Source organism: Pollachius pollachius (assembly GCF_949987615.1).
Source record: "Pollachius pollachius genome assembly, chromosome: 20".
Classification (NCBI taxonomy): Eukaryota; Metazoa; Chordata; class Actinopteri; order Gadiformes; family Gadidae; genus Pollachius; species Pollachius pollachius.
The window spans coordinates 10447940-10475156 of record NC_136953.1 but is presented as its reverse complement, the minus strand read 5'-3'; the positions used below and the strand labels follow the sequence as shown (position 1 = coordinate 10475156).

At 49.0% G+C, this 27217-nt stretch overlaps 3 protein-coding genes across 4 annotated transcripts in view; 2 read left to right on the top strand and 1 right to left on the bottom strand.

Moving 5' to 3' along the window:
- The first annotated feature begins 43 nt into the window (after positions 1–43).
- LOC307091139 (prostaglandin reductase 1-like) lies at positions 44–5613 on the top strand. 2 transcript variants are annotated; one of them, XM_079758030.1, is made up of 9 exons: positions 44–129; positions 595–719; positions 914–959; positions 1077–1136; positions 1718–1885; positions 3063–3336; positions 3608–3713; positions 3934–4052; positions 4641–5613. In XM_079758030.1, the coding sequence occupies exons 1-9, from the start codon at positions 113–115 to the stop codon at positions 4749–4751; spliced, it is 1026 nt and encodes a 341-aa protein (XP_079614156.1). In that variant the 5' UTR covers positions 44–112; the 3' UTR covers positions 4752–5613. The 2 variants fall into 2 exon arrangements, with proteins under 2 accessions (XP_079614156.1, XP_079614157.1); XM_079758031.1 differs by lacking the exon at positions 595–719 and having other exon boundaries at positions 80–129.
- Positions 5614–5757: 144 nt separating this feature from the next.
- Positions 5758–8158, top strand: txnb (thioredoxin b). The gene is made up of 5 exons (XM_079758032.1): positions 5758–5917; positions 6945–7049; positions 7322–7387; positions 7552–7617; positions 7801–8158. The coding sequence occupies exons 1-5, from the start codon at positions 5894–5896 to the stop codon at positions 7861–7863; spliced, it is 324 nt and encodes a 107-aa protein (XP_079614158.1). The 5' UTR covers positions 5758–5893; the 3' UTR covers positions 7864–8158.
- A 126-nt stretch (positions 8159–8284) lies between these two features.
- The window catches only part of svep1 (sushi, von Willebrand factor type A, EGF and pentraxin domain containing 1), a gene marked incomplete at its 5' end in the record, with an annotated part of 91613 nt that continues 72680 nt past the window's right edge, over positions 8285–27217 (bottom strand). The window contains 14 exon segments of the mRNA XM_079758029.1: positions 8285–8574; positions 8999–9092; positions 10379–10474; positions 10925–11020; positions 13833–14003; positions 16087–16269; positions 17890–18066; positions 19411–19584; positions 20315–20378; positions 21519–21689; positions 22385–22616; positions 22955–25689; positions 26373–26621; positions 26623–27046. Of these exon segments, the coding sequence (XP_079614155.1) occupies positions 8544–8574; positions 8999–9092; positions 10379–10474; positions 10925–11020; positions 13833–14003; positions 16087–16269; positions 17890–18066; positions 19411–19584; positions 20315–20378; positions 21519–21689; positions 22385–22616; positions 22955–25689; positions 26373–26621; positions 26623–27046 (4897 nt within the window). The 3' untranslated portion in view covers positions 8285–8543.

Genomic DNA, 27217 nt, shown 5'->3' with positions numbered 1-27217 from the left:
CCTCCAGCCAATCAGAGTTCAAATTCCATTGCCAACCCTCTCATGTCTAACCGAACTTATTAATAAATTCATTCTAAATGGTCCTTCTCCTCCAAAGTACACACTCCTCTTTATGGAAAACGTCAGCTGGTAAGTAACTCCATTGTCAAGCTAAAAAGTGTTTTGCGTGCAGCTGCCAGCTATCGCTAACCTATATTTGGGATATAGGTTGTAACTGGTTATTTGTGTATAATAAATGGTTATTTATTGTCCATGTATTTGAATGTGAATCTAATGGGGTTTCTGGTATTAATATACCGGAGTGAAGTTTGCATTAAGCTTGCATGTTCTTAATTCCTCTGTTATGCGAGCTCGTAAACCTTTTCTTCTTACACTTGTTGGCCTATATACTTTTGGAAACTATTACACTTTCTACAACGTCGATGCTTAATAATATGGCTTGGGACTTCATGCCATTATATATATATATATACACATACATATATTTAGCTGCCTGATGTGTTCTGCTTGACGCTTAAGTTATACAAACTAAATACGCGTAGGTAATTTTGAGTTGCGTCAAACAAGTACATTAAAACATATCCTTTCACACAGCTGTTCAAAAAAAAGAAAAATGGTCCAAGCCAAAACGTGGACACTGACCAAGCACTTTGACGGCTTTCCCAAGAAAAGCGACTTTGAACTGAAGCTTGAGCAACTACCAGAGCCTAAAGATGGAGGTGAAGAGATCACCTTCTTGACTAGAAAACGGTTTGGTCTAGATATGTCGCGAAGCTGCTTCTCCTGGGCCTCAAGTGCAGTGCTTTCTTTGGCTCATTTTTATTAGAGCGATGCTTAATCAAAACCTTAAGATAATAGCTGAGAAGTCAATGATTCCTTTTATTCTATTAATATTTATTTAAATATTTTCCAGAGGTAATGCTGGAGGCTGTTTTTCTAAGTGTGGACCCATACATGAGGTAAGTGTGGAGTGGAATATAAATTTGGGAATTTTTGTACAGCAAATCAACTGAGAAAGTGACAATGAAACGTATTTACTGTTTTGGAATGTTTTTGCCTTTCCTCACTTATTCCAGGCCATTCAGTAGAGTCCGCATGAACGAAGGCGAGGTCATGATTGGAGCTCAAGTGGCCAAGTAAGGACATGACCACAGGGGCTAGAGTCACATATGAATGGGATGAAACAACAGAGAGATTTGCATATCTGACTTTTCTTTGACAAAATGACGAGAATTGGTAATTAACTACATCTGCTGTTTATTACCGAGGTCCTTGATCTCCAGGGATGCGGGAAGGATGTGGATAACAGCATAGTTTCTTGTCTAACGCATCACAACGTAAATCCTTGATACGCTCGGCTGGTTGCAACCAGAAGGCTTTTGATGATGAACACACTGATCAAATCTCTTTTCTGATCTTTCAAAGAGGGGACGAAAACAAACTGACATCTGGTTTTAAAATAGCACCAGATGTATCCTCTTTGACTTGGTTTTCCTGGGACCACAAATGGACTTTGGATGTATCGGATCTGACCTATTTAATACACTATTTTAGATGTAGCCACAGAAAAACGGGGTACAATTTTATCAATATCCACGCCAACTAGCACAATAACATCTCACACAGCTGCCATAACAAATAAGTACATAAGTACAAGTAAAAATTTGTACAAAACAATATTTTTGTAATGTATTGTTTTTTCAACTTTCTTCTCCAGGGTGATCCAAAGCAAAAACGCAGCGTTTGCGGTGGGCAGCCATGTCATGGGTTACTGCGGCTGGAGGACCCACACCGTCTGCGACACAACCGGCCTGACTCCCGTCATGGCGGACTGGCCTGAAGACGTCTCCCTGTCCCTGGCCTTGGGTGCCATCGGTGCCTCGGGGTAAGGTTAAGGAAGGTAGTACAGGTCGGCTTCAGGCTCAACCGAACTGGCTAGGAGGTACGGAGGTTTGGTGGGGCCCCCCCTGACCCCTCCCTCTACAACGACCTAGGGGAAGCCGGACTGGCCTGTATGGTGCCAGTAGGTACTTCCAAAATGATGTCATCATCTACAACAGCATCAAGCAGCCAAGTTTCAAGAGATAAGGTTCCTTGATAGATTTATAGATTTATTTTTTTGTTAGTCTGAAAAACTAGAGGTAATAAACTGGAATTAAATGAGTGATTGCTAGTAAAAAAATAATAACACAACCTCTCCAGAGCCCTTTGTCTGTTCCGGGAAACCTTACAACCCAGGCGGTGCAACATGGTGGGCTTCCTGGAAGTGGGCCAGCTCCCTATGTAAATATTATAAAGGGCTTAAACAAGTTTTTGTTAGAAGGTAATAAAAAATAAATTATTATTATTTTCATATTATTATTCACTAATTAAAACTCACTTATAAATATGATATTCATTTCTGCCAAATCTGTTCCGCTAGGTGCCACACTCTGCGGCTTTGAGAATTATTCAAGCGTCTTTCAAGAAGTAAGATGGCATTCGAGTGTTTTTTCGCAGATTTTTGTTGTTGTTCTGTTGAAAATCTGTGTGTGGGTCAGAAGTTCAAATGGATCCTTGGTCTTGTTGTACAGGAACACCTTCCAACAGCTTTGTTATTCTTGTAAGACATCTGGGAGTCTGAATACCCGAAGTCCTAGTAATCTGTAACTCCCTCTGTGGTCTCATTGTGTTCTACTAATGCTTTTGAGAAAGTCATCCCTCATCTGTTCCAACTATCAACATTCGATGCTTAGTCGTCTGGGTTCAAACAGAAAGTTCTTTGATCTCCTAAGGGAAGTTCAATAGTTACAGCAGCACAAGAAAAATCATGGCCAATCAAACAAGGGAATAAAATTGTGCAAATAACGATAATGATACAAATCTTAATAAACCATTATATGCCACTAATGTACACAATACAATCTATTAATATGAAATAAATAAATATGTATTTGCATGATCGTCAGAGAGATGCACTTAAAGGTGCCAATGTGCTCGGTGGTTAATGTGCAAGACACTCAATGCACCGCCTCCACCCCAGCTTCTCTCCTCACTGCCCCCACCCACGCCTCCACCCTCAGGCTGACGGCCCTGTACGGCCTGGAGGAGGTCCTGGGGCTCCAGGCCGGGGAGACCCTGCTGGTCAACGCGGCGTCCGGGGCGGTGGGCTCGGTGGTGGGGCAGATCGCCAAGATCAAGGGCTGCCGCGTGGTGGGCTCGGCCGGCTCCGACGCCAAGGTGGCCTTCCTCAAGGAGCTGGGCTTCGACCGGACCATCAACTACAAGAGCGTGGGCTCTCTGGACCAGGCGCTGAGGGAGGCGGCGCCGGAAGGATACGACTGCTACTTTGAGAACGTGAGTCCTGGAGTGATGCACTGGAGTGGAGGTGCGTTTGTTTTATGCAGCCACTTGGAGGACTTTTTCTTACTTTAGCCTCCCAATATTATGAATCCACCTCCAATTTTGATGTGTTAGTTGTGATTTGCAGTCTTTACAACATGGGATTCAGCTCAAGTTTCCCTCAGTCCCATCTCCTTCAATATCTATATTCTAATGCACATATATGTTTCACTTTTTGTTTTATTTTTAATATTTTGATTTAACACTACCTTTGTCTGGTTGGCAGGTGGGAGGGCCGTTCTCCAGTGTAGCTTTGCCACTGATGAATGACTTTGGACGAATAGCTGTGTGTGGAGGCATTTCCTTGTACAATGACACCACACCACAGACAGGTGTGTGTTTTATTTTCAACGTCAAGCAGAACTGCATGTTTCCCTCTGTCATTACACAATCCACATTTAAAAGAAAAAACACCTATTCATTGTGTGATCTGTGAAACATCATGTTGGGCCCCCCTTTGTACTGAAGATGGCGCCATTGTCCCTCGCCTTCTTGCTCAAATGCTGGCCAGTTTATTTGGAGAACCTCACTCTACTTCTTGTTGTCTTTCAGGCCCGTACCCACACCTGACCATAATTTTTAAGCAGCTCAAGATGGAGGGGTTCCTCCTGACCAGATTTGAACACAAACATCCTGAATCTCTCAAAAGACTGATGGCATGGATGAAGGAGGTCAGTAAATAGAACTAAGGGTCAGTTTGTGATTAAGTCATTGTCAATCATCGGTTTTCCACTGGTTGTGAGCCATCTTTTAGACTCTTTCATTCTCCAAGATGCAAAACTGCTGAATTAAATTGTCCTTCTTGCTTCAAGTCTGCTTCATAAAGGGCCAACATTAAATATTTGCCCAATTTATCTTTTTAATCTATAATTTGCAAGCCTTGTGAGACTGCATGTCCGCCTGCCTTAAGCCTGTTGGAAGCATCTCCAAAAATATCCAGATGATAGGACCAATCAGTGCTAGGGGGAGGGAGTTTTAGTTCATGACGAATAAGGACTGCAATTTCAAAACAATGGCGGTGCCTTAGGAAAGTGTAGCCATCGAAGGGAGAACTGCAAAAATGTTATATACGATTAACTAACTACTAAATAACAATGGCAAAAGATTAACAGAAATTTCAATAAAATGCTTCTAGAGGAGAAGATATTTTGGGAAAAAGGTCCACCATTTATTTAAAGAAAATTGATGATGGGTGGTAAATTTAGTTTATATACAGATTTGTTTACATATATTTGTTCTTCCTTTGCTCCCTCCTCCAGGGAAAATTGCAATGCCGAGAGCACATCACGGAAGGCTTTGAGAACATGCCTGCTGCCTTCATGGGCATGCTACAGGGGGAGAACACTGGCAAAGCCATCATCAAAGTCTGACTCAGAGGAGATGGGTGGAAGAAGTGTATTTTTGTCCAAACTTCTCATTATCAAACCTGCTCAAAACCGGATGATCTGGTCTTTCCCTAGACAGGAGTTAATGCCTAAGGCTCAAATAAACTCCTTGTGCTTTTGCTTATTTTTTAATTTTTTTTAAATATTTACATATAACTTTATTAACTGGTATTCATTCTAAACCACAGCAGTTTTATTTTGTGTGTGTTTGTGTTCTGTAAACACTCTAATTCTAAATGTAACATTGAAGCGTGGTGAGGTGTACACTCATTTGCATATCAGGCACTTCAATGCAAAGAGGCAGACTCATCTTTGTACCCTGAGAGGACCTTTAAATGAACACTACCATTTTTTAACCAATTTATTTTTAATCTTTGATTTATAATCAGAATAAGAAAAATTTGTTATTAGACACCGATTCAATTTCATAGGTGGGGGCGTGGTTTGTGAAAAGTGCCGAGAGCCTAGTTGCGTGTAGTTTGACTATTTACTATATGACCCTCTGTAGTCGATGTAACCAACCGTTTTTGCAACTGTACATGTCTCATTTACAATTATTGTCACAAACAAGTTACATTTGACTCAAAAGGGTTGAAATAAGATACGATTACAAAAAAAAAGCTAGGCACACCCAGAATCATAACATTGCTTTGCTATTGGACGTTTAAGCTTTCATTCAACTATTCACCAGGACCGAAGGATTTTGCCTAGTCATTGTGACTCAGGAATTATCCTCTGAGTTGACTTAATTAAAATGCAGCATATACTTGATGCCAACATATATGGTAGCTTTTACAATGGCAAAGACTTACTATTATTTTTCATAATTTCTTTGTAAAACAATATTTTATTTTTCGGACATGGTTTTGATTAATAAAGTTGAATATTTAAACAATGGAACCCGCTGCAGATGCGATTTTTTTAAAAAATATCCAACAGAAAGTGATTTGTAGGATGTCCTGGAAACGCTGTATTCCTTATCGTAGCTGCACCCCTGTCTTCCGGTAAGGGGAGGTCCGGGCAGGCGCCGTGATAAAGATACGCGGTAGAGCAATAACCTTTCATTCAAGTAGATACCGTAACGTCCGTCGATTTGTATCACTCTAAGGATCCGTTAGCTGTTCATCATGGTTCGCAATATTGAAGACTTGGTATGTGTTTTTGTTTAGTTAACAGTGAAGTAATAACAAATGCATGTTCTATATGTAAGTAGCTGCACAGCCTTTTCGTGACTAATGGCGGGGTTTTGCTTTATGGCAGACGGGAGAAACCGTACACGCGGCGTACAGTTTCCGTCCCAAATATGACCCACGACACGGGTTATACAATAAATCTGAATTAGCAAATGCAGCCTTTGATCTAACGTTACCTTTGTTCAGCGATGTCCCATGGACGGAAAACATCCAAGTCGTTCATTTGGAAATCCTCTTCGGTTCAATGCTAGGACCGGCGCGATCATCCCAATGTTGAGCTAAATCATGTTGGGCTGTGATCCAGCTGGTCAGGGTGTTTTAGTCAATGGGGGTTGATCTGATCGGGCGTACAGTAAAGTAATACACGGGTTATTTTCAACCACTTATTGTTTTTCGTCTATGCTGAGGGATGCATATGTTGACAGCCTGCCCTTGCCCTAGCTAGGCACACGGGAGCATGTCGAGATCCATGCATGGTTTTGTGTTTTATACAAAGCAAACCACGATTTTTGTCAACGAAATTGAACCATCTTGTCAAGAGTTGTATGAAAGATGATGGTATGAGTACTTAATAACAACCAAGTACATAATCCGTGGGTGGTAACTTTTTATTATCCATTACAGGCTCTGTATTATCCATACGTGGCTCTGTGCTCAATGTCTTGTTAGCCAAATGTACAAGATGGCTAAACACCAACCATTTTCTCTGAGCTCGACAATGAGCTTATGGGTTCTTTAGACCCCGATTTAAGTTTTTCATAGGTGGGAGAGGGGTTGGTGAAAATAAGATTATGGGTTTTATTTTACATTCATTCTACGCAAACGCCGCTAACACTCTGCTTTCATTTGGCAACTTGTGAGTTAAGTCGGCTAATGCAAAGCGCAGTCTTCTGTACTAAGCAAGTGGGTGAACTCAAAGTTTGACGTTGCTCCGATAGGAAGAGTTCCAGTAATGACTAACGAGTAATTTCTGACGTTTATTCAGGAAGAATTCCAGACTGCCCTGGCAGAAGCTGGCGACAAGTTGGTGGTGGTGGATTTCACGGCCACCTGGTGCGGCCCCTGTAAAGTAATTGGCCCAAAATTCTTGGTAAGTAATGATCCCACAACATTGTGACTAGTGCATACATTTTAATACGGAGTTCTCAGTGGGAAGACCAAATTGTAAGGCTTATTTCAATCTTATTCTCAAATAACTCTCAGATTTATTTGTATAATGTTCTTATACCAAACTGACTTGACTGACTTTTGATGTATTCTCTGCTGCTGTTTGGATGAATGATTTGGCTGGCAGGCGGTCTAGTCCCGATGTCGTCCATCACTCACTACAATGTACTTTTTTTATTCATCTGTATCTGGCAGGATATGTCAACCATGCCAGAAAACCGCAACGTGGTCTTCCTCAAGGTGGATGTGGACGACGCTGCGGTAGGTCCTCGTTGATGGTGTTTTTATTACTCGATGAGTAACTGAGGGAAAGTACCCATTGCTGTCTAACCTGAAAGGGTTAAATTTACTCATTGAGAATCTCAAGGTCGCACATGTTTTTAAGATATGTAACTAGTCTTTATGCCCTCTTTCTGTGCCTACAGGATGTTGCCGCATATTATGAAGTGAGCTGCATGCCTACCTTCCTTTTCTTCAAAAACGGCAAGAAGGTAAGAATTTGTTATTTAAGGAGCCCAGCCCCAACGGCACTTGGGGACTCGAGTGCTTTAGACCACACCCTCCCTGGACTACCTCCTATTGGCTCATACCCATCCACCTGGTGATGTGACTCATGTGTCCACCATTAGTGAAACAGACTATTTACTGCTCTTTTTTTACTTTTCTTTTTTCAGATCGATAACTTTTCTGGGGCAAATCATATCCTCCTGGAGCAGAAGTTGGTGGCGATGCGGTGAAACGACCACCCATCCTTGGAAGAACCACCACTTCTTTCCCGGTCCGAGCACGAACACCCACCTCCTCCACACCAACCGTCAAGACCCCTGCCCCACCCTCCCCGTTCCCCCCCACGGTGAAACATCTGCAATACAGGCCGCCATCATGTTTTCCTTATTCCGTTCACAATAGTTGAACAATTGTCCAATCTGTGCTTGGATTTCAAATTTTACCTTTTTTATGTATATGGATATATCACACATTTGCTGTTTGTATTTGGTTTGTTGGTGGAATGAATAAAGACAACTAACATTGTGTGCCGGGGTTTTGTGGTCCAGTATTGAATACACCTTGAGTACCTAGTGTTCATTGGAATTGCCACTTACCTTTTTTAATCATTCAGTGCCATGTTTGATTTGAACTATTGAAGGAAACTATTTATTGAATGGCATTTTACGCTTTTATAAAAATGAATAGTTTACACATATACATTGGACAATCACATCAAATAGTTTTTACACATCTATAATAGCAGCATATGTTTTAAGCACTGTTTTTCTATATGAAAAATACAGTTTTAATTTACAAATAGCCGTTGCTTTACTTCCTCCGGTGGCGAACATGAATGGCTTCCAATTGCGAAAATTATACAAAAAAATCCCCCTTGACTGAACAGCTTATGTGGAGCACGGAGGCCGCTTCAGAAATGATAGTAGCTTGATCTCCTCTTCCTGCAGAGCGAGGAGATGGGACGAGCATTACCAAAACTTGACTCATGAGGCATTAGTCAGTGCATTTAAAGGTCAGGAGGGCTGTTATCAAACTGAAAGTAAAAGATCCACAAACTACTGGGGATTTCCATAACACAGGATATAATGTTTTATGCTAAGCGTGTTCCTTTCCCCGAGACATGCATTGGGAGCAATTCTGGCCATTGGATCCTGACTTAGTTAGCGGGTAACTAGCAGTGACAGTTACAGTGACAGAAATGCTGTAAAACGCTCTAACCAGGGAAGGGTTGAAAGTCCACTAAAGAAATCAAGATACCGTTCGATAACCTCACTTGTTTATGAGACTTTCACCTTCGTGTGTATTGCAAATGTGAGCGTGCGCATGCGTTTAGTGGTTGTGTTTGTGTGTGTGTTCCGGCGTCACCTCGAACAGTCGTGTCCGCTCCAGCCCTGGCTGCAGTGGCATCTGTTTGGCCGTATGCATCGCCCTCCGTTCAGACAGGGCGCGGCGCACACCGCTGTGGACGGAACAACACGGTCACACTGCTCAGAGAGGAGTCTGGAAGGTGGGGGACTCAATGTGGGTTTGTGTGCTAACGGAATAAACCGGGGGTCAGGGAGCTCAGTGGATACATGATCTAATCGAGCATAAAAACAAAAGTTTGAGTCTGCCTCGTATATTAAAAGGGCTATATAAATAAAATTGCCTTGCCTTGCCTTCATGTTTAAACAATAACTGAACAAATACTGGTCTTGGTCCTTTGACCTCGTCAGTGATTAAAACATCAGCAGTAGATGGAGCTCTGAGTAGGTCACGTGATCAAAGGACATAACAGGGAGGCACTCGATAGGTCAAATGGAGAATGGTGATGTGTGTGGTCATGTGATTTGATGAACATTCACAACTAAGTCGACTTCCTCAGCAGCTGAACCAAACAATGTTGATAAGGTTACTACTCCACACTACAATGTTGTGAAATCAATTCCATTGTCGATACTGGCAAGTCTGTACTGTGCCGATAAATTAGATCAACTCTTATCAGAGAGGTTAAATGTATAGGTTGGATATTGCTTCATTGTTTAAACAGATACTTGTTATCAGTTTGTCTTTCCAAGTCAACTATTATAAGGAAGTCAACTTTACAATAATTACCAACTTTACTACGACAACGTTCTTACAGTCATGCTGATCATTACATTTAAAATGTTAATATATAAGAATTTAGTCTTCATGCCAGCGGGGATGGTGTAGGCTTTCCAATGACAGGGAAGTAAGCCATTGTATATTTCCCTAGTTTTTTATCTGCATTTTTTCAGCATAGCATTAAGTATACTAGCTAGCTGGTTTTATACGGGGAATGGGTTAACATTGCAATTGCAAATGCTTTGCACCTATTTCTATGAATATCCTTACTGTACCGACAGCAATATATTGTTTCTCTTTCTTCTGACAAATGTAATTATAGTGAGTCGCTTTGGATAAAAGCTTCTGCTAAATTGCCCTAAATGTAAATGTAAAGTAGAGGTAGATGTTAAGTGCAAACATCCAGGGGCTGCCGTGTATTATTTAGCATGCATGAATTCACAGTATGTGGTGCTTACTCATCCTCAGGGCCTTAAGGGCCGCCCACCTACCAGCCCCCCCCATCCCCCCACCCCCCTGTGTACGTGCAGACGGTTGAGTCAGCGATACCGAAACTGATGCCACCAGAGCTATTATGAATCCTACGTCACCATCAACGCTCTACGTGTGTCTGTGTGTGCGTGTGCGCACACACACACACACACACACACCCCTACTCACCGGTGTGGCACCGAGTGCCGGTCCACCCGTGGGGACAGGAGCACTGGTAGGGCGCCTTACAGCGGCCGCCGTTCAGACAGGGCAGGATGCAGATGGCTGACGAGGGAGAGAGGAGAGAGGCACCAGGGTCATGGAGCTGATACTACGAACCATGAATCATCACTGCTCATGACGCTGTAATCCAAAGCAACGGTTAATTAAAAAGAATGTCATCCATTTGTACTGTAGGTGAGGTTTACAAGCTGTCATTTTGGTGCAATTACTTAGCTTGACTCCGTCTGCCCCAATTTAGCTTAAGTCCGCTCATGACTATCAGTTCTCAAGAACTTAATTTTTTACTAACAATTCAACAGAATTTTGTGGTCACTGCTGTTTTCCCTTTAAGGAACAGATGTGGTCTGTCGAAAACGGATGAGAAACTACCTACACCCACAGAGCTTTGCTTGCATTTGTTTTGCGGGTTCCTCAGCAACATCAAGCGTTGCATCATGGGCTGTTATCGTATTGTTTTAGGGAATCATTTGTTTTGGTGTGACAGTGACTCACGCTCCTCGCAGAACCGGCCCATCCAGCCCTCGGGACACGCGCACGTGTTGGGTCGCTGGCAGGCACCACCGTTCTGACACTGCAGCCAGCACACAGCTGATGGGGGGGAGAAGAACACACACGTGCACGCACGCGCGCACACACACACACGCGCACACACACACACACATACACGCGCACACACACACACACACACACACACACACACACACACACACACACACACACACACATACACGCGTACACACACACACACACACACACACACAAGCATGCACGCATAGTCAGTAGGGATACATGAGCTCTTTCCCACTCGGTACGGTACTGAAGTAAAGTAAAAGTAAAGGCAATGTAAAGTAAAGGAAGTGGATCGATCCACTTTTGACATTCTGAAATGGCCCAGTGCCTGTCTCTCAACCCCGCGTGTGATAGAAGACACACAAATGTCTTGAAACAGTATGAGGAAAAACAAAAGCAAACGAGTTCGGGCAGATGTCTCTCTGGGCGTTGTTATTACCCCCCCACCCCCCCACCCTGCAGACCAGCCATGCAGTCAGTAATGCAAGCCTCGCCAGAGCCACGGTGCCATGCGCGTGTCAAACAGGGGCACAGTCAGACGATGCACTGCTCTGAGGAAACCCCAAAGCGGCCCCCTACTCTGAGAAACACCCCCCACCCAGCCAAGGCTGGACGTAGCCAGTTATCCGAGCCGCACGTATGTGTATGCTTTTAAAGTGACTTTAATTCAGTTTCAGAACCTTATCTTGATATTCAAGTTGTTCTTGCGTGGGGTAAATGCAGGTTTGAAGACAGTGAAAGCATGTTCACTCTTGAAAACAACACACTTGAGTGAGTCTGCGTCCCATTAGAATGCTTGGTCTTTTCACCTATGTGAAAATGATGCTGCACTTCTACCCGAAATGTATATCAAACGGCCGATCTCTGTAGGTAAATTTTTGTCAGGTTGACAGCATGGGACTGTCCCCTTTCCACTCTTATTGTGAGCCTGGCTCAGCCAGAACAAATAGAGAAGGCATTTCCGGCACTGGATATACTGTTGCTGCTTCTAGAGCACTGAAAACACATTGGAAATAGCAAGCGGAGCAGACCCTTGGCTGTTTTTTGGACTTATTTGAAGCTAATACGATTGAAGACCTCATCGATGAGAGGCTGAGCTATGAAAATAATCCAAAGCAATGTTTAATAAAAAAGAGAATGTCATCAAATAGTACTGTAGGTGAGGTTTATAAGCCATCATTTTGATGGCATTAGTTAGAAATGGCTTGACTTCGTCTGCCTCAATACAAGCCAGTTTGGCTTTAGACCGCTCATGACTATTAGTTCTCGAGAACTTTTTCTTTCACTAACAATTCAACCAAATTTTGTGGTCACTGCTGATTTCCCTTTGGCGAACGGATGAGGTCTGTTGACTAGGGATAAGAAACACAGTATAGAGCTGTACCCCCACATTAAGGGCTAACGATGACCAATTCCCCAAAGCCCAGGGTTGGTAAGGTGGTGAGTGTGCGTCTATGCAGGCCCCCATGGAAGCAGGCGTTTGGGGTGGATGCACAGAGATGTTAGTGTCAACAATAAGCAGGGCTTGACACACAGGCTTTGAATGTTTTGAATATATGAGGAACACGTTTTCTTTCAGCTCCATTGTTATTATTGCTTAGTCATGACCAAGCCCCAACCAGTTCAGCCCCAACCAGCGAGATATACCAGCATCCAATGCGGAAGTGACAAACATTGCAGTAGCACCGGGTGGCCACTACGAGGTGGTACCCAAAGGGAGCAATTCTTCGTTGACTCACATGTTAAACAGGCCGTTTTCACAGTCTTATTAAACCTATTTACAGCCTGGTCCAAAAAAACATTCTAGTCAGTATGTTTAGTTCATATCTCCATGACAACACTGAGGGGGGTGATTTTTTTTTTAGGGGGTTAGTTTTTATTTTATTGGAGGTTAAAATGTATGAATAATTAGGGGCGCGGCCTCTTGAGTGACAGCTAGTCGCTGACTCTCACTCTCTGTACGTCACCTAGATGGGCGCATTGATGGGGGGGCGGGAGATCAATGACCTTTTTTGGTTAAAGGAAATGAGGCGGAGTCAAACTGTGACGGGTCAAACTAAGATGGCGACGCGCATTAACCAAGAGAATTGGATGCAGTTGGAATAACTGAGGTCTCCCCGGATGCTACATCCATTTTATATACTATCTATGGTCATGACACGTTTGCATGTTTTGCATGGCTTATGTAGGAGGAACCAAAGTAGTTTCACGAAAAACTACTTTGGTTTGAAGAATGAGGAATAGCAGGAAAGACACCTAATAGCAGCCAAGGAAGCTAGGGCGCAGGGCAGAGGTTAAGAACAGTGATTAGTTGTTTCCTTAAGGGTTAGTGTTAGTCGGCATCCGATCAAAGCAAACTTTATTCACCATCCCATACACAATCCCACTCAGGACGCCGTGCTGTGAAACCCGCCTCGGCCTCGACTCCTCAAGACCCCTTAAGCAGGGGGCCCGTCATAGAGAAACAGAAACAGAAACTAGCGTAGACCCGTTTCCCAGCGGGCGTCGTCGCAGGACCAACACAGCCGTCGCTCGTCACACCAATCGGGACTCTGCTCTGTTGACGCCCCGGGGCACACCAGGGCGGCGGACTGAACCAATCAGAGACCAGCCCCTGATACCGTGCCCTGGTACACCAACGGACCACGCCCATAACGAGTGCTCAGAGCGACACCAGAAGGCCCCACTGAGGGGGGGGATCAGCAGGGGGCGGCGGTGCGCCTCCGCTAACCATCAAGCGTATGAGAAAGCTGTGCGGAGACGGACGGACGGACGGACGGACGGACGGACGGCCGGGGGGGATGTGGACGAGCTCAGCCGGGGGCGCTACCTCGGCACGTGGGCGGGGCGGTCCAGGTGCCGTTCTCCAGACACCGGCTCCTCCCGACGCCCTCCATGGCGTAGCCGCTAAAGCACGAGTACGCCGCCACGTCGCCGAACTGGAAGACCGCGCCCCGCACCACCCCATGGGCCACGTGGAGAGGGGGGCCGCAGGAAACCCCTGTGGAGGGGGTCCCAACGCGTGTTAACACTCCTTCAGAAAGGGGACTAGGGGTCCTTGTGGCTCCACTGAACCGGTTAAGGGATGATGGCCAGAATACTCTAGTCCAGTCTAATGGGATGTACTATAATGTATTCAAATGTATGAGAACCAAGCCCCATTGGTTCTGATGAGATCTGAACACAACCTATTTTGGACACTTGTGTTTCGCTTTTGCTTCCAGTCGAATTCCCCTTTAGTTTCCACCCCTGTTCCAGGAAACGCTCCGCAGGGGAGTGCCTCTTGGCCGCGGTACACAGAGTCTAAGCCAACACATTGCCTCAGACTCTCCTTGCCTGCAGCTCACACCATGCAAAGAGAGGGCGGATTAATTGCTTATCTTAAGTGCTCAACCATCCAGAAACCATGCTTGCGGACATGCCTTCCATGTTCCCAACATTAGTGGCTGTGAAAGGGGTCAATAAAAACATATACTGTATATCAGCAAAACGCCAGTGGGTGACATCAGGAAGTTGTGACAGGGTTACCTGATACCGTTCGAATAGGACATCCTCCCTAGGACAATATTGCAGTATTTCCGCATTGAGTCGGTGATAAAGCACAGATAACATGCAAATGCGAATGCAAGCAAGCCTCATTGTGCGAATGGACGGCAACCGTTTCTTAGAGCGGGCATAAGTGTGCGTGACAAAAGGGGTTGCCATAGCAATGCCGAGCGCATCCCATAATTAGTCTGGCCGGCGCAGGACATGACAACCTTAGTGTTTGATGCAGAAACCTGGCTCTGATCAAACAGAACGTGCGCAAGAGCAAGAGAGAGGGAGAGAGAGAGAGAGAGAGAGAGAGAGAGAGAAAGACATAAATACTGAGTGGCTTGTGAGGGAGAGAGATCCACCCCCCTGCCCCCTCCCTCTCTGCTTTGTGAGCCCTAATGGGTTGGGTGCTGTGTCACACCAACTGAGAGGCCCGCCAGACATCCTAATAGACTCATAATGAGGGAAAGAGAGAGAGGGACAGAGAGACAGAGAGCGCGACGGAGAGAGTGAGTGAGATTGCGAGAGAGAGAGTGTGAGAGAGACAGAGAGACGGAGAGCGCGAGAGAGAGTGTGAGAGAGAGAGAGACGGAAAGCGAGAGAGAGACAGGTAGGAGAGAGAGAGGGATGAAGACCAGGGATGACGGCCAAATCAGGGGAATTGGGAAACGTGCTGGGAAGGGTGCGCTGCACGAGCGTGGGGAGACAGGTTGAACAAAAAAAAAAAACACACAACCAAACAAACAAACAAACAAACAAACAAACACAACAGGCCAAACATGCGGCGAGTGCCCAACACAGCTGGCGTGCGTCCGCTCTGATTGGCCCTCGTGTTGAACGTCGTGGTTTGGGTCATGTGATCGGTGTAAAGTGATCCAATCACTGGGAGGAGAGATACGAGATATAGCCCCTGATCATTCTACCCAGACAGAGGGTGAGGAAGAAGACCACAGAAAGCAGCTCTGTGGACCAATTGGATTGCTTCAAAGTGATAATGGACCCCCTTATTAGGGGGGGCGGTTATCACTTTGAAGCATAGCGTCTGTATTCTTGTGGACATTGAATGCAGTCTTATCTTTAAACGATATGGGGCCACTAGACTCAGCAGACACAGGCTTTTGAAGCAATGCGCTCATATGCATTTCAATAGGGTGTGTGTGTGTGTGTGTGTGTCTTGTGTAAAGGGGAAGGTGTCATCTTGCATCGCAGTGACCTTCTGATCCAGCAGTGCATCGATCGATGAGCTCATTCAATAGAGAGGCTGCACTTTGGCTGTTGTAGTTCTGCAGTATTTAGCTTGTGTTGGGAGGGGCACTGGTGCACTTTGATTGCAGCAACCCCTCCCCGCCCAAAACTAATAAAAACTCAACAAAAAAATCGTGTAAAAGGGAACTAAACTATCCCCCCCCCCCCCCGTCTCTTAAAACTAATAAAAACTCAACAAAAGAATCGTGTAAAAGGACAACTAAATTCAACTTAATCAAAACAATACAAAAATGAGAAATACAGAGATACTAAATAGCAAAAGGGCCGGGAGTGCGTCTGCCTACTTTCACACACGGCGCTGATGGGGCTCCAGGTCTGGTCGGGGCGGCAGGTGATGGTGCCGCTTCCCCGGGCCTGCTGGCCCTTGGGGCAGGTCACCGGCACCGACTGGCCCACGTGGAACCCCTGCTGCGACTCGCTCCCATGGGCCGGCTGCCGCCACCCCATGGGCGCCGGGCAGGATTTAGCTGTGGGAAAAGGAAACGATAACAACACGTCTGTATACTGTTTTATTTCTAATGAACTGATGGTCAAAAAAAAAAAAGGCGTATGCGATGTTTTTTTTTGAATTAATGAATCGACAACAAGTTTATGCAAATGTTAATTCTGGCCATCTCATCCTGACCCTCTTGGCCCCATGATGTCAGCCTCTTAAGGGTCGCGACCCACAGGTTAAACCCCGGGTAGACAGTATTTATATTTTTGCCTGTCGATGTATCTATTACATTTGTGCATTGTTAATTAAAGTCTCTCAGGCCCAGCACCAGTGATAGTGATAGCCTCAGTCTGTGTGGTAAAACTCAGAGATGCCATAATGCACCTTTCCTCAGAAAACGGCACAGCCCCATAGAGCCGCCTTACTCAATGACTTACTCAACTGTCCAGTGCAATAGATTTAATGCAACGGGAGGAAGATATTGCAGGTTTTTTGACTGCGGTCTGACCGCCTGCAAACGCCTAGGTTGTGTTTGTCTTGGGACATTTTTTAACCAGATGATTTATCGTACATTGAAAGACCAACTATCAATGACTGATGAAATAACAAATCTGGACCTTGGATCCAATTACAGTGGAAAATACAGAAGATTACTCTCATTTTATATCATCATAACTTCTACGGCAAGCTGTTTTTAGTAGATGACCCTGGTGTGTGTGTGTGTGCGTGTGTGTGTGTGTGTGTGTGTGTGTGTGTGTGTGTTTTTGTGTAATGTTGTGTTCCGCAAACTTATTTCTTTGGGGCAAAAAGCACAGAAACTCCATTCATTTCTGACCCTTGTGTGTGTGTGTGTGTGTAAGAGTGTGTTTTCGTGTGTGTTTGTGTTTGTGTGTGTGTGTGTGTGTGTGTGTGTGAGTGTGTGTTTGTGCGTTGGTGTTTTTTAATTTGGAATTGACCTCTCTAAACCAGGATTATTTTATCATATGCAGACAGCCCAACTATTAATGACTCAATGAAAATGCTAACCTAGACCTGCTCAACAATATACAGAGTAAAATACAGAAGGTAACACTAGCAAAATAAGCAGAGCCTCCGTGAATTTGTTACCCAACAACAAGTGTGTGTGTGTGAATGTGTGTTTATATGTGTGCACGCTTGTTTGCGTGTCTTTGTTAGTGTGCGTGTGTGCGTGTGTTTTACAGTTTGATCCCCTGTGGGTGTGTGTGCGTGTCTGTGTTAAGCTGCCTGCACACCGCCGCGCGGCAACCGTCCTTATAACCGCCTCGCTGCCGGAGGGTTCAGCGCGGCGGTTTGAAGGGCCAGGCGTTTCCAAAAGCGGCTGCTGCTGCCGCCGAAAGTTTCAACACGGGGAAAGCTGAGCGGTAGGGCAAAATCTGTGCGCGTTCACGTGGGCGGCAACCGCTTCTGTAACCGCCTCCCCTCTGCCGCCCTTCCCTCATTGAAATCAATGGAGGCGGCGAGTTGCCGCGCGGCGGTGTGAAAGCAGCTTTAGTGTTTGTCTGTGTTAGCGTGCATTTGTGTTACAGTCTGATCCCCTGTTTGTGTGTCTGTGTTAGCGTGCATGTATGTGACAGTCTGGTCCCCTGTGTGTGTGTCTGTGTGAATGCAGTGGGAGCTTCAGGGTCCCTACGTTGGCAGGTGGGGAACGGGGACCTCCAGCGCTCCCCGTCCAGACACACCACCAGGGCGTCGCCCGACAGCGAGTAGCCCTCGTCGCACTGGAAGTTCAGGGCGTGGCCGGGGCTCAGGCGGTGCACGCGCACCCAGCCGTGGGGTACGTGGTCGGGCTCGACGCAGCCCCGCGCCCCTGGAGGGAGACAGTCCAGGGAGGAGGAGGGAGGGCGAGAGGGAGTGTTTAAAGGTGTTATGGTACCGCGTTTACCGCCTCCTACACCTCTGAGCTGCAAGGGGTCCAGGGCGTTAATGACTGTGACTCAGAGATGTTCACAAGTCGTTTGTTGGAAGTCCGAGTCAAGTCTCAAGTCTTTGAGGGGCAAGTCCAAGTCAAGTCTCAAGTCTCTGGCCATCTGATCTGGTTAGGGATAATGTATAGAACGCCGGTCATTATAGGGAAAATAAGGCTTATATACGATAATGAACGGCAACGTTCTATACATTATCCCGCTTATTACACGGCTACTTGCCAAAAGGAAAAAAGTAACTTCACACAGTGTGTCTTTTTACAATTTATTTGTTACCAGCATTCGTAACGTTGATCAGCAGAGAAATAGTCCGCCAAAGACGTTGACGTGGCTTAGCAACCGAGGCCTCTGGGGTTGATAAGTTACCGGACTACTTGCGGAGTGATACGACAGACGGCAAAAAATCCACTTCCCTTGACAGCGGTCCTTATATGCTTAGCAATGGTGAATTATCACAAAATTATTTACTGCTGGAAGTTTTGAAGGCCCATGCAAGTGAACGGAGCATTCCGCAGCATTGAGAAGAGCCGTGTAATAAATAACGATAGTCACATTCATTATTCGATATTCTACGTGACTCCGACTATTCGACTATTCGACGATCGTTGCCCAACCCTAATAGAAATACATGAATAAACTTTGATTTTAAAAGCAATAATTGCATGACTTGACGAGTCTCGAAGCCTGAAGTCACCATTTGTGCGGCTTAAGTGCGACTCGAGTCCGAGTCTCAGACTCGAGTCTCCACCTCTGCTGTGACTCATTCCTTTTTTGGATTAATGCTGACTAATAAAATATCATATTTTGAGTCTCTCATAGCCGCTAGCCATGTGAGACTACATTTCACTTTCTGGTTTCGTCAAAACCAACATAAAATAACTCAAAGAGTAGACGGTGCTAGGGGGAGTAACCATTGAGCCCCAGGTTGCTAAAATACCACAGCCAATCAGATTATAAAACTACTCAACCAAGAAAATCAAAATGATCATTTTTTAACCATTTGTTTATTACGGCTAACCGGTTCGTACACTTTTTTCTGAACTTGTTCATGCTGAACGCAACAGATCCCTTAGTACTAAAATGTCAGTTATACTCATCAGAATACTTTGGAGTGTCCTCTGCCACCTCTAGTGACCAGAAATCAATGAATGCATCAACACTATTTAATAAATAAAAAATAAAAAACACAGCCATATAACAAACATATAGTGTTTAGCTCACTGCCTCACCGTCACAGCTGGGGGCAGGCTCACTCCACGTGCCGTTAGCCAGGCAGGTCAGCGTCTTTGGACCAATCAGCTGCAGGCCGGCGTCGCACACATAGCTGGCCTTGTTCAGAAACCCGTCTCCGGTGATCTCAGAGACGGCGTGCTTTACAGAGGGAGGGGGCCCGCAAGACAAAGCTGGGGACAGATGTAAGTCCTAGTAAAGCACAGCATTCCAAGGCGCCATACAGTGGAGACCGGCCCCCACTAGAGACCGGCCTTGCCTGTGACATCAATCGAGATCTACAACCAACCGGTTAACTAAACATCCACCTGTGTCCTGGTCACCGGAGGGGGCTCAGTGAAGCCCCCGAGGTGGCGTGTCCAAGGACACCCTGCTACAACTGATGTTATTTAAACTAAATCGATCTTCACAATCTATTGTCTTTTTATAATGCAATTGCGAGCACATAAGGCCTATTGGATTGTCTAGTAAGAAAACAGGTGCTTCTAGTGTTTCATCGCCAGACTCCAGGCTGTCATTCCCTCCGCCCTTCTCCTCTCACTACCATCTGACTCACGTCTCCAAACTGAAACTGAACACCCAGTCAAAGACACCAGCAATGTCTCCCCAACGAACGTCTTTGCCCACATTTAAGGGGCAGTGGAAAGAAGACTTGGTGTACTGCTTTATGCCATATAAAACATATAACTACATATTAAGCCTTTATATGGGAATCTTCTGTACATGAGATCCTATTTTCTATATTTAGCTTCCTCCTTATTTATTTAAAATCTGCACATAGTTTGTGAATGCGGTGATGTCATAGGGTGGTCGCGCTGTTGACACAGTCAAAAGCATGTGTGGGGGAAGTTACGCATTATGCAAACATCACGCGTACACACACACACACACATGCACACCTACCAACACAGTGTGGCTGAGTCCCACTCCAGGTTCTGTCTCCCTGGCACGTTTGTATGGGATCCCCCTGTGTGCAAAAGATAAATAGAAATACAGCCAGAGAGGCTATGTGATGTCTGATCTATCACCGAAAACAAACACCAGTATAACAGGACACCACCCATACCCCCGCCTATTGGAGGATAAATGTTGATGAAATATGGTCTGTTGCCGTGAGAGAGGGGGAGAAAGAGAGAGAGAGAGAAAGAGAAAGAAAGAGAGAGACAGTGACATAGAGAGACAAAGAGAAAGAGAGAGAGACAGAAATAAATAAAGAAACAGTGACTCAGCGATTTTTCTAATAAGTGGTTCTCTGTGACAGCGCTGGGTCAGTCACATGACATCCCTCTCCTGCCATCCCTTCCTCTCTCTCTCTTGTTTTATTCTACTCTGCTGCTCTATCACAACACACGCTTCTATTGCAGTGTGGGTCTGTTGTCTGGGAGGAACGCTGGGCGTGTTGTGTGTAACTGACCAACGGGCTCTATGGTTACCATTGTTGTATATGTATTCATTAACAAAACGGCCGCAGCTCACGCGGTCATACATCTTGAAGCCCTCGCCCGCTGGAACAAAGCAGTGGACTCAACTGGTCAGTGAGGTTCATAGTTAACACCAAAACCACTCCATTAAAGGGAGAGAGAGTCAGATAGAGGGTTCAGGAGTAACAGTACTTCTTTATATACCCCTTTTTTAAAACTACATTTATATCTTGATTTTGTATATATTTCTCTTTATTATTTGATGTTGCTTCCACTGCTTTGCCGATGTCAATGCTCATTTTCCATGCCAATAGAGCTTGTTTTAGTTGAAGAGCGAGAGAGAGACAGAGAGACAGAGAGAGAGAGAGACAGAGAGACAGAGAGAGAGAGACACCAAGACAAAAAGAGGAGAGAGAGCGAGAGAGAGACATAGACAGAGAGAAAAGAGAGAGAGACAGAGAGACAGATATGGACACAGAGAGAGGAGAGAGAGTGAGACAGACAGAGAGACAGAGACAGAGAGAGGAGAGAGACATTGAGACAGAGAGAGGAGATAGAGCGAGCGAGAGAGAGAGACATCAAGACAGAGACAGAGAGAGAGAGAGAGAGAGAGAGAGAGAGAGAGAGAGAGAGAGAGAGAGAGAGAGAGAGAGAGAAGAGTGAGGTATACTGCGCGGCTTCCCTACCTTCATCTCATAGCCGGGCAGGCAGGAGTACATGATGCCATCGCCGTAGTTGTAGGCCTCGCCACCGCTGCCACTGCCCTCCAGCACGCCATTGGCCAGCGCCGGCGGGTCGGGACATGTGACCGCTTGACAGGAAACGGAGGAGAGGCTGGGAGCCCAGCTCCTGCCCGACTGTCAGGACAAAACAGGAAATAAGCCATCCCTGAATCACAATCCTGGAATTTTAGGCTTTCTCAGGGAAATAAGGGATTTTTCACCGCGGCACAAGCATCACTTTATTGAAATGATACACCTGAAATAGAATTATTAATATATTATTATTTTTATTAAGTTGTATGGTCGTCATTAAGTTTGATGTTCCCTGTGCCAAACTGCATGCGTTTGCATTGCTTCAGTGTCAAACACACAAATATACTAAACGATTATCAAACAGTGTTTAACATGGTCCACCGCAGCAGACACATGTCGATGACCCAACTCTAGAGATGTGTCCAAACCACTCTGACCCCAACAATAACCAGTGCGATAAGGGCTGTGCGATTAATCACATTTTGATCCCGATTTAAATGTTTGGGGTCAATCGATCTCCAAACTAAAATAATCGAGTTGAAAGGATTTATTTGTTTATATAAATGTATATATATTTTTAAGTATATATCATTTAAACATTAAATGTCTTATAGAAATTACGGAACAGCTGGAAACTGGAGTTCTAATTTACTAAGTGTTTTTTTACTGAACAAATGCATCATGTTTTCAAACTCATAAAAAATCGTTTGAATAATCGAGATTTCGGAGCTGACCAAGATAATCGTGGTTCTGATTCTTTCCATAATGTAGCCGCCCTACGACCGCCGCGGCCTCACCTGGCACTGGATCAGCGCCGGGCCCACCAACAGGAACCCGGGGAGGCACGAGAGCACGAGGGAGCCCCCCACGGGGGTGGGGTCGTCCCCGGCCACCACCAGGTGGGCCACCGAGTGCTCGGGGAGGGGGCAGGGCGCGGCCTGGCAGCGCGGCCCCCGCCCGGACCAGGTGCCGTTGGCGCTGCACGTCAGGGGGGCCGCGGGCGAGGCGAGCTCGTAGCCGTCGGCACACCTGCAGGGGGCGGCAGAGAGCAGCGACACCAGGAAGTGAGGAGAGGGAGTCGTCCTCCAAGAGGTGTTCTTTTGTTATTTTTGCTACAATGCTAGCAGCAAATGACAGAAAGGGACAAAATCAAAACAAGAGGCCATTCCCGGCCCAACCTGGTGACGGACCAGCATGCAAGACACACAACAACAGATAACTATTAACAATCAACAAAGACAATCTCAACATTAGACGGCATTTCAGAATGAACAACAGACATTTAAAGCGCCGGGTTGGTCTTGGTCAAAAGGCCTCATGCGTTGACGAACATCGGAGCATGCACAAACGGTCCCGCTCCCATTTACCTGTAGGTAATATGGCTTGAAAAAGTGAAGGTCTCACCCACAGCGTGAGCGTGCGCAACGAAGGGCGGCGGCCCGCAGCTCACGGGCTCACAGCTCACCCTGGGCTCCCCCCAGCGGCCCGCCCTCCCGCAGGTCAGCTGGACGTACCCCCTGGCCCGGTACCCCGGCAGGCACGTGTACGTGACCGTGTCCGCGAGGGCCGTGCCGCCTCCCTGCGTGACGGCGTGGGCCACCGAGGGCGGGGCGGCGGTGCAGCGGCCCCGCGAGCAGGCCGGCACCCCGGGGCTCCAGGCGCCGCCCGGGCCGCACACCGCCTCGGCGGGCCCAAGGAGGCGGTGGCCGTCGGCGCAGCGGAAGCGCACCCGGTCGCCGCACGCGTTGTCCCGGCCCAGCACGGCGCCGAAGCGCAGCGTGGGCGGCGGGCAGGCGCAGGGCAGGCACCGGGGCACGCTGCCCTCCCACAGGCCGTCGGCCGAGCAGCGCAGCGTCGGGTCGCCCGCCGCCTCGTAGCCCTCGAAGCACACGTACTCCACCACCGCGTCCACGTGGAAGCTGGAGCCGTTCAGGAAGCCGTGGCTGATGTCCTCGGGGGGGTCGCAGCTGAGGGGCTCGCAGCGGGGCGCCGGCCCCCCCCAGCGCCCGTCCGCCTGGCAGGCGCGCACGCTGTCCCCGCTCAGGACGTAGCCCTTGTCACACTCGTAGCGGACGGAGCCCTGGGGGCCCGCCGCCGCCGTCGCGCGGCCGTTGGGGACGGCGGGCGGCGTGCCGCAGCGCTCCGGGACGCAGCTGAGGGGCCCGTGGCTCCAGGTGCCGTCGGCGCGGCACAGGCCCACCGCCCCGCCTTTGAGGACGAAGCCGGGCCGGCAGCTCAGGTCTATGCGCTGTCCGTAGGTGAAGGCGTCCCCGCTGACCACCACGTCGCTGGGCACCTGGGGGGCCCCGCAGGACAGCGGCTCGCAGCGCGGCTTCTCCCCGTCCCAGCGGCCCTCGGCCAGGCAGGTGAGGGTGTCGCCGCCCCGCAGGCGGAAGCCGGCGTCGCACTCGTAGCGCAGCGCGTCGGGGTAAGCGAAGGAGGCGCCGCGTGCGGCGGCGTGGGCCACGGGGCCCGGGTCGCCGCAGGAGACGGGGCGGCACTCGGGGGCGTCCTCCGTCCAGTGCCGGCCCGAGACGCACTGCCGGACGGCCTGGCCCACCAGGAGGTACCCCGGGGCGCAGCTGTACGTCACCCGGCTCCCCAGGGAGGTGTCGCTCACGTTCAGCCAGCCGTGCGGCGGCGCCGGCGGCGTCTGGCACTCGGCCGGCGCGCACGAGGGCGCCGTCCCGTTCCAGCTGCCATCCTCCTGGCAGAGCAGCGTGGCGTGCGCCGTGAGCTCGTAGCCCGGGTGGCAGCGGTACGCGATCCACGTGCCCTGGAGGAAGCTCAGGTCCAGCGGGGAGTCCGACGCGGCGGCGGCGGCGGCGCCCCCGGGCGCCGGGCGCTCCGTCACCCGCACGTATTCCCCGAAGTCGATGTGGGGCGGGAGGCCGCAGTCCGAGGGCACGCACATGGGGACAGCGCTGGACCAGCCGAACTCCTCGCAGGTCAGGTGGCTCGAGCCCACCAGCTGGTAACCGGGGAAACAGCTGTAGAAGATGGTGACGCCAAAGCTGTGCTCCAGCCCCTCCACGAAGCCGTTGTCCAGGGGCCCGGGCGCCGCGCAGGATATCCGCACACAGGCGGGCGGCTCCGCGTCCCACGCACCACTCGCAAGACACCTGAGGCTCTCTGGGCCACGGAGGCGGTAGCCGCGCAGGCAGGAGTAGGCGGCGGCGTGGCCGAACTGGAGCTTCTGGTACGCCACCTGGCCGTTGGCGACAGGGTCGGGCGCGGCGCACTCGACGGGGCGGCAGGACGGCAGGCCCCCGATCCAGAGCCCGCCGTCGCCGCACACCAGGGTGGCGTTGCCCACCAGCGCGTAGCCCGGCTTGCAGCTGTAGCGCGCCGTGCTGAGGTACATCAGGCCGTGCACGTCCAGTACACCGTCGGGGATCTCCGTGGGCTGGGGGCACTCGGTGGAGACGCAGCGGGGGAGCGGCGCGCTCCACTCGCCGCTGGCCAGGCACACCACGCGGTCCCCCCGGCTCGGGATGAAGCCGTCCATGCAGGAGTAGGCCACCTCGGCGCCGTGGTAGAAGGCGCCCCCCGCCGGGGCCGGCGACGCCGGGACGGCGTACGCCACGGCAGGCGGCGGGCCGCACGCCACGCGCTCGCACGCGGGGAAGGTGTCGTTCCACCGCCGGGCGGCGGTGCAGCGCAAGACCGACGCCCCCCGCAGGACGTAGCCGTCCTCACAGGACAGCTCCAGGACGGCGGAGTCGTCGTCGGGGCCCTTCAGCACCAGGTGGCTCCCCTCCAGAGGTGGCTCGGGGCACCGCCGTGGGGAGCAGCGCGGCCGGCGGCTCCGGTCCCACTTGCCATGCTTCAGGCAGGTCCACACGGCCTCACCGGCCAGCTCGTAGCCCTCGTGGCACGCGTACTGCACCATCTGGCCCGCCTCGAAGGCGGTGGCGGCGGCGGCGTAGTACCCGTGGACCACGTCCGGGGGGGGGTCGCACTTGAGCAGCACGCAGGACGGGGGCTCCGTGTTGGACCACTGGCGGTTGGCCTGGCACATGCGGTCGGGACGGCCCACCAGGCGGTAGCCCGCGTTGCAGGCGTACGTCACCCGGCTGTTGTAGGTGGACCGGCCTTTGCTCTGCAGAGAGTAGAACGTTGGGGGGGGGGGGGGGGGGGGAGAAGTAAAGACTTTATTTTCGATGTATTAAATAACAAACAAGCTGCATAATAAACCGGGGTGGATCAAAGTGAAGAACCTGATGTGTTTGACTCCTATTGGGCTCCATTCCCCCCTGCCCCCCATGTCCACAGCACAACAAAGTATGACCGTACTCTGTCGGCCGCTTGCGTTGTTCTTAAATCACTGACTAGTGACACTTGAAACACCGCCAATGATAAATCCCTGATCCACGCAGACATTAGGAACAGAGGGGCCAACCGGAGGTAGGGCTGTGCGATTCATTGAATTTTGATCACGATTTTGATTTTTGGGTCAAACGATCTCCAAAGTAATATAATCAAGTTGAAATGATCTATAGATTTTTTTTTTTTGGAAAATGTAGCAATATGGATACATATTTCCACATTATTATCTGTATGAAAATATTCCATTTGAACATTTGGTATATTTTTTAGGGCAAAAAGTAAAAGTTCTCAGTCAGAAAGTGTTATTTTCTTTGCAGAGAAATGCTGAATAAATGCATCGCGTGTTCAAACTCAAAAATAATAGTTCAAATAACCCTGATTTTAATATTAACCAAAACGTGTTTTTCCCAGGACCGGGCCGCCCTAACCGGAGGCGCGCGGTGCACGGCCCCCCACCTGGATGTATCCGTTGCGTAGACTCGGCGGGTTCTGGCAGGCGACGGGGACGCAGGTGGGCAGCGGCCCGCCCCACGCCCCGTTGGCCTTGCACGTGCGCCGCTTCTCCCCGCGGATCACGAAGCCCCGGTCGCAGCTGTACGCCACCACGGCGCCGAAGCTGTGGTCGCTGCCGCTCACGTAGCCCCGCTCGACGCCCTCCGGCCGCGAGCAGCGCACCGGCACGCAGCCCACCTCCTGGGGGGGGGGGGTCCCAGGCCCCGCCCACCACGCAGCGCAGCGCCGCCGTGGTGTTCAGCACGAAGCCCTCCTCGCACTTGTACGCCACCTCCGTGTTGCTGGCGTACTTGGGCTTGCGCGCGGCGTCCAGGACGGCGTGCGGCAGCTCGGGCGGGCGCAGGCAGAAGTTGGCGATGCAGCGCGGCGCCGGCAGGCCGTCGGGGGGCGCCCAGGCGCCGTGCGCGTTGCACACCATCTTGGAGTTGTTGCCGGCCGTGTAGCCGTCCACGCAGTAGTAGTTGGCCGTGTCGCCGTACAGCTGGTGGCCCTCGTAGGGCTCAGCGTGGTCCACGGCGGGCGGGGCGCCGCAGGAGCGAGGCACGCACTGGGCGGAGCTCTCGCTCCACTGGCCGCTGGGCAGGCACTCCCGGGTCTCGGGGCCGATCAGGGTGTAGCTACGGCGGGAAGGACGGGGTCGGACCCATTAGATGATTGTTTGTCGGGTGATTTCCTCGATAAAGGGTCAGGGTTAGGGTTTAAAGATCATTTCTAATGAGTAAGGAAACAATTAAACGCAAAAAAGTATATTTCCCTCAAGCAATTGAAGATACGATAGATAGAATGAC

Coding starts and splice junctions, on each gene's coding strand:
- LOC307091139 (XM_079758030.1), top strand. Junction 720..913: donor ACCAGAGCCTAAAGATGGAG/GTGAAGAGATCA, acceptor AATATTTTCCAG/AGGTAATGCTGGAGGCTGTT. Junction 1,137..1,717: donor ATTGGAGCTCAAGTGGCCAA/GTAAGGACATGA, acceptor TTTCTTCTCCAG/GGTGATCCAAAGCAAAAACG.
- txnb (XM_079758032.1), top strand. CDS start 5,894: ATGGTTCGCAATATTGAAGACTTG. Junction 7,050..7,321: donor TAATTGGCCCAAAATTCTTG/GTAAGTAATGAT, acceptor TGTATCTGGCAG/GATATGTCAACCATGCCAGA. Junction 7,388..7,551: donor TGGATGTGGACGACGCTGCG/GTAGGTCCTCGT, acceptor CTGTGCCTACAG/GATGTTGCCGCATATTATGA.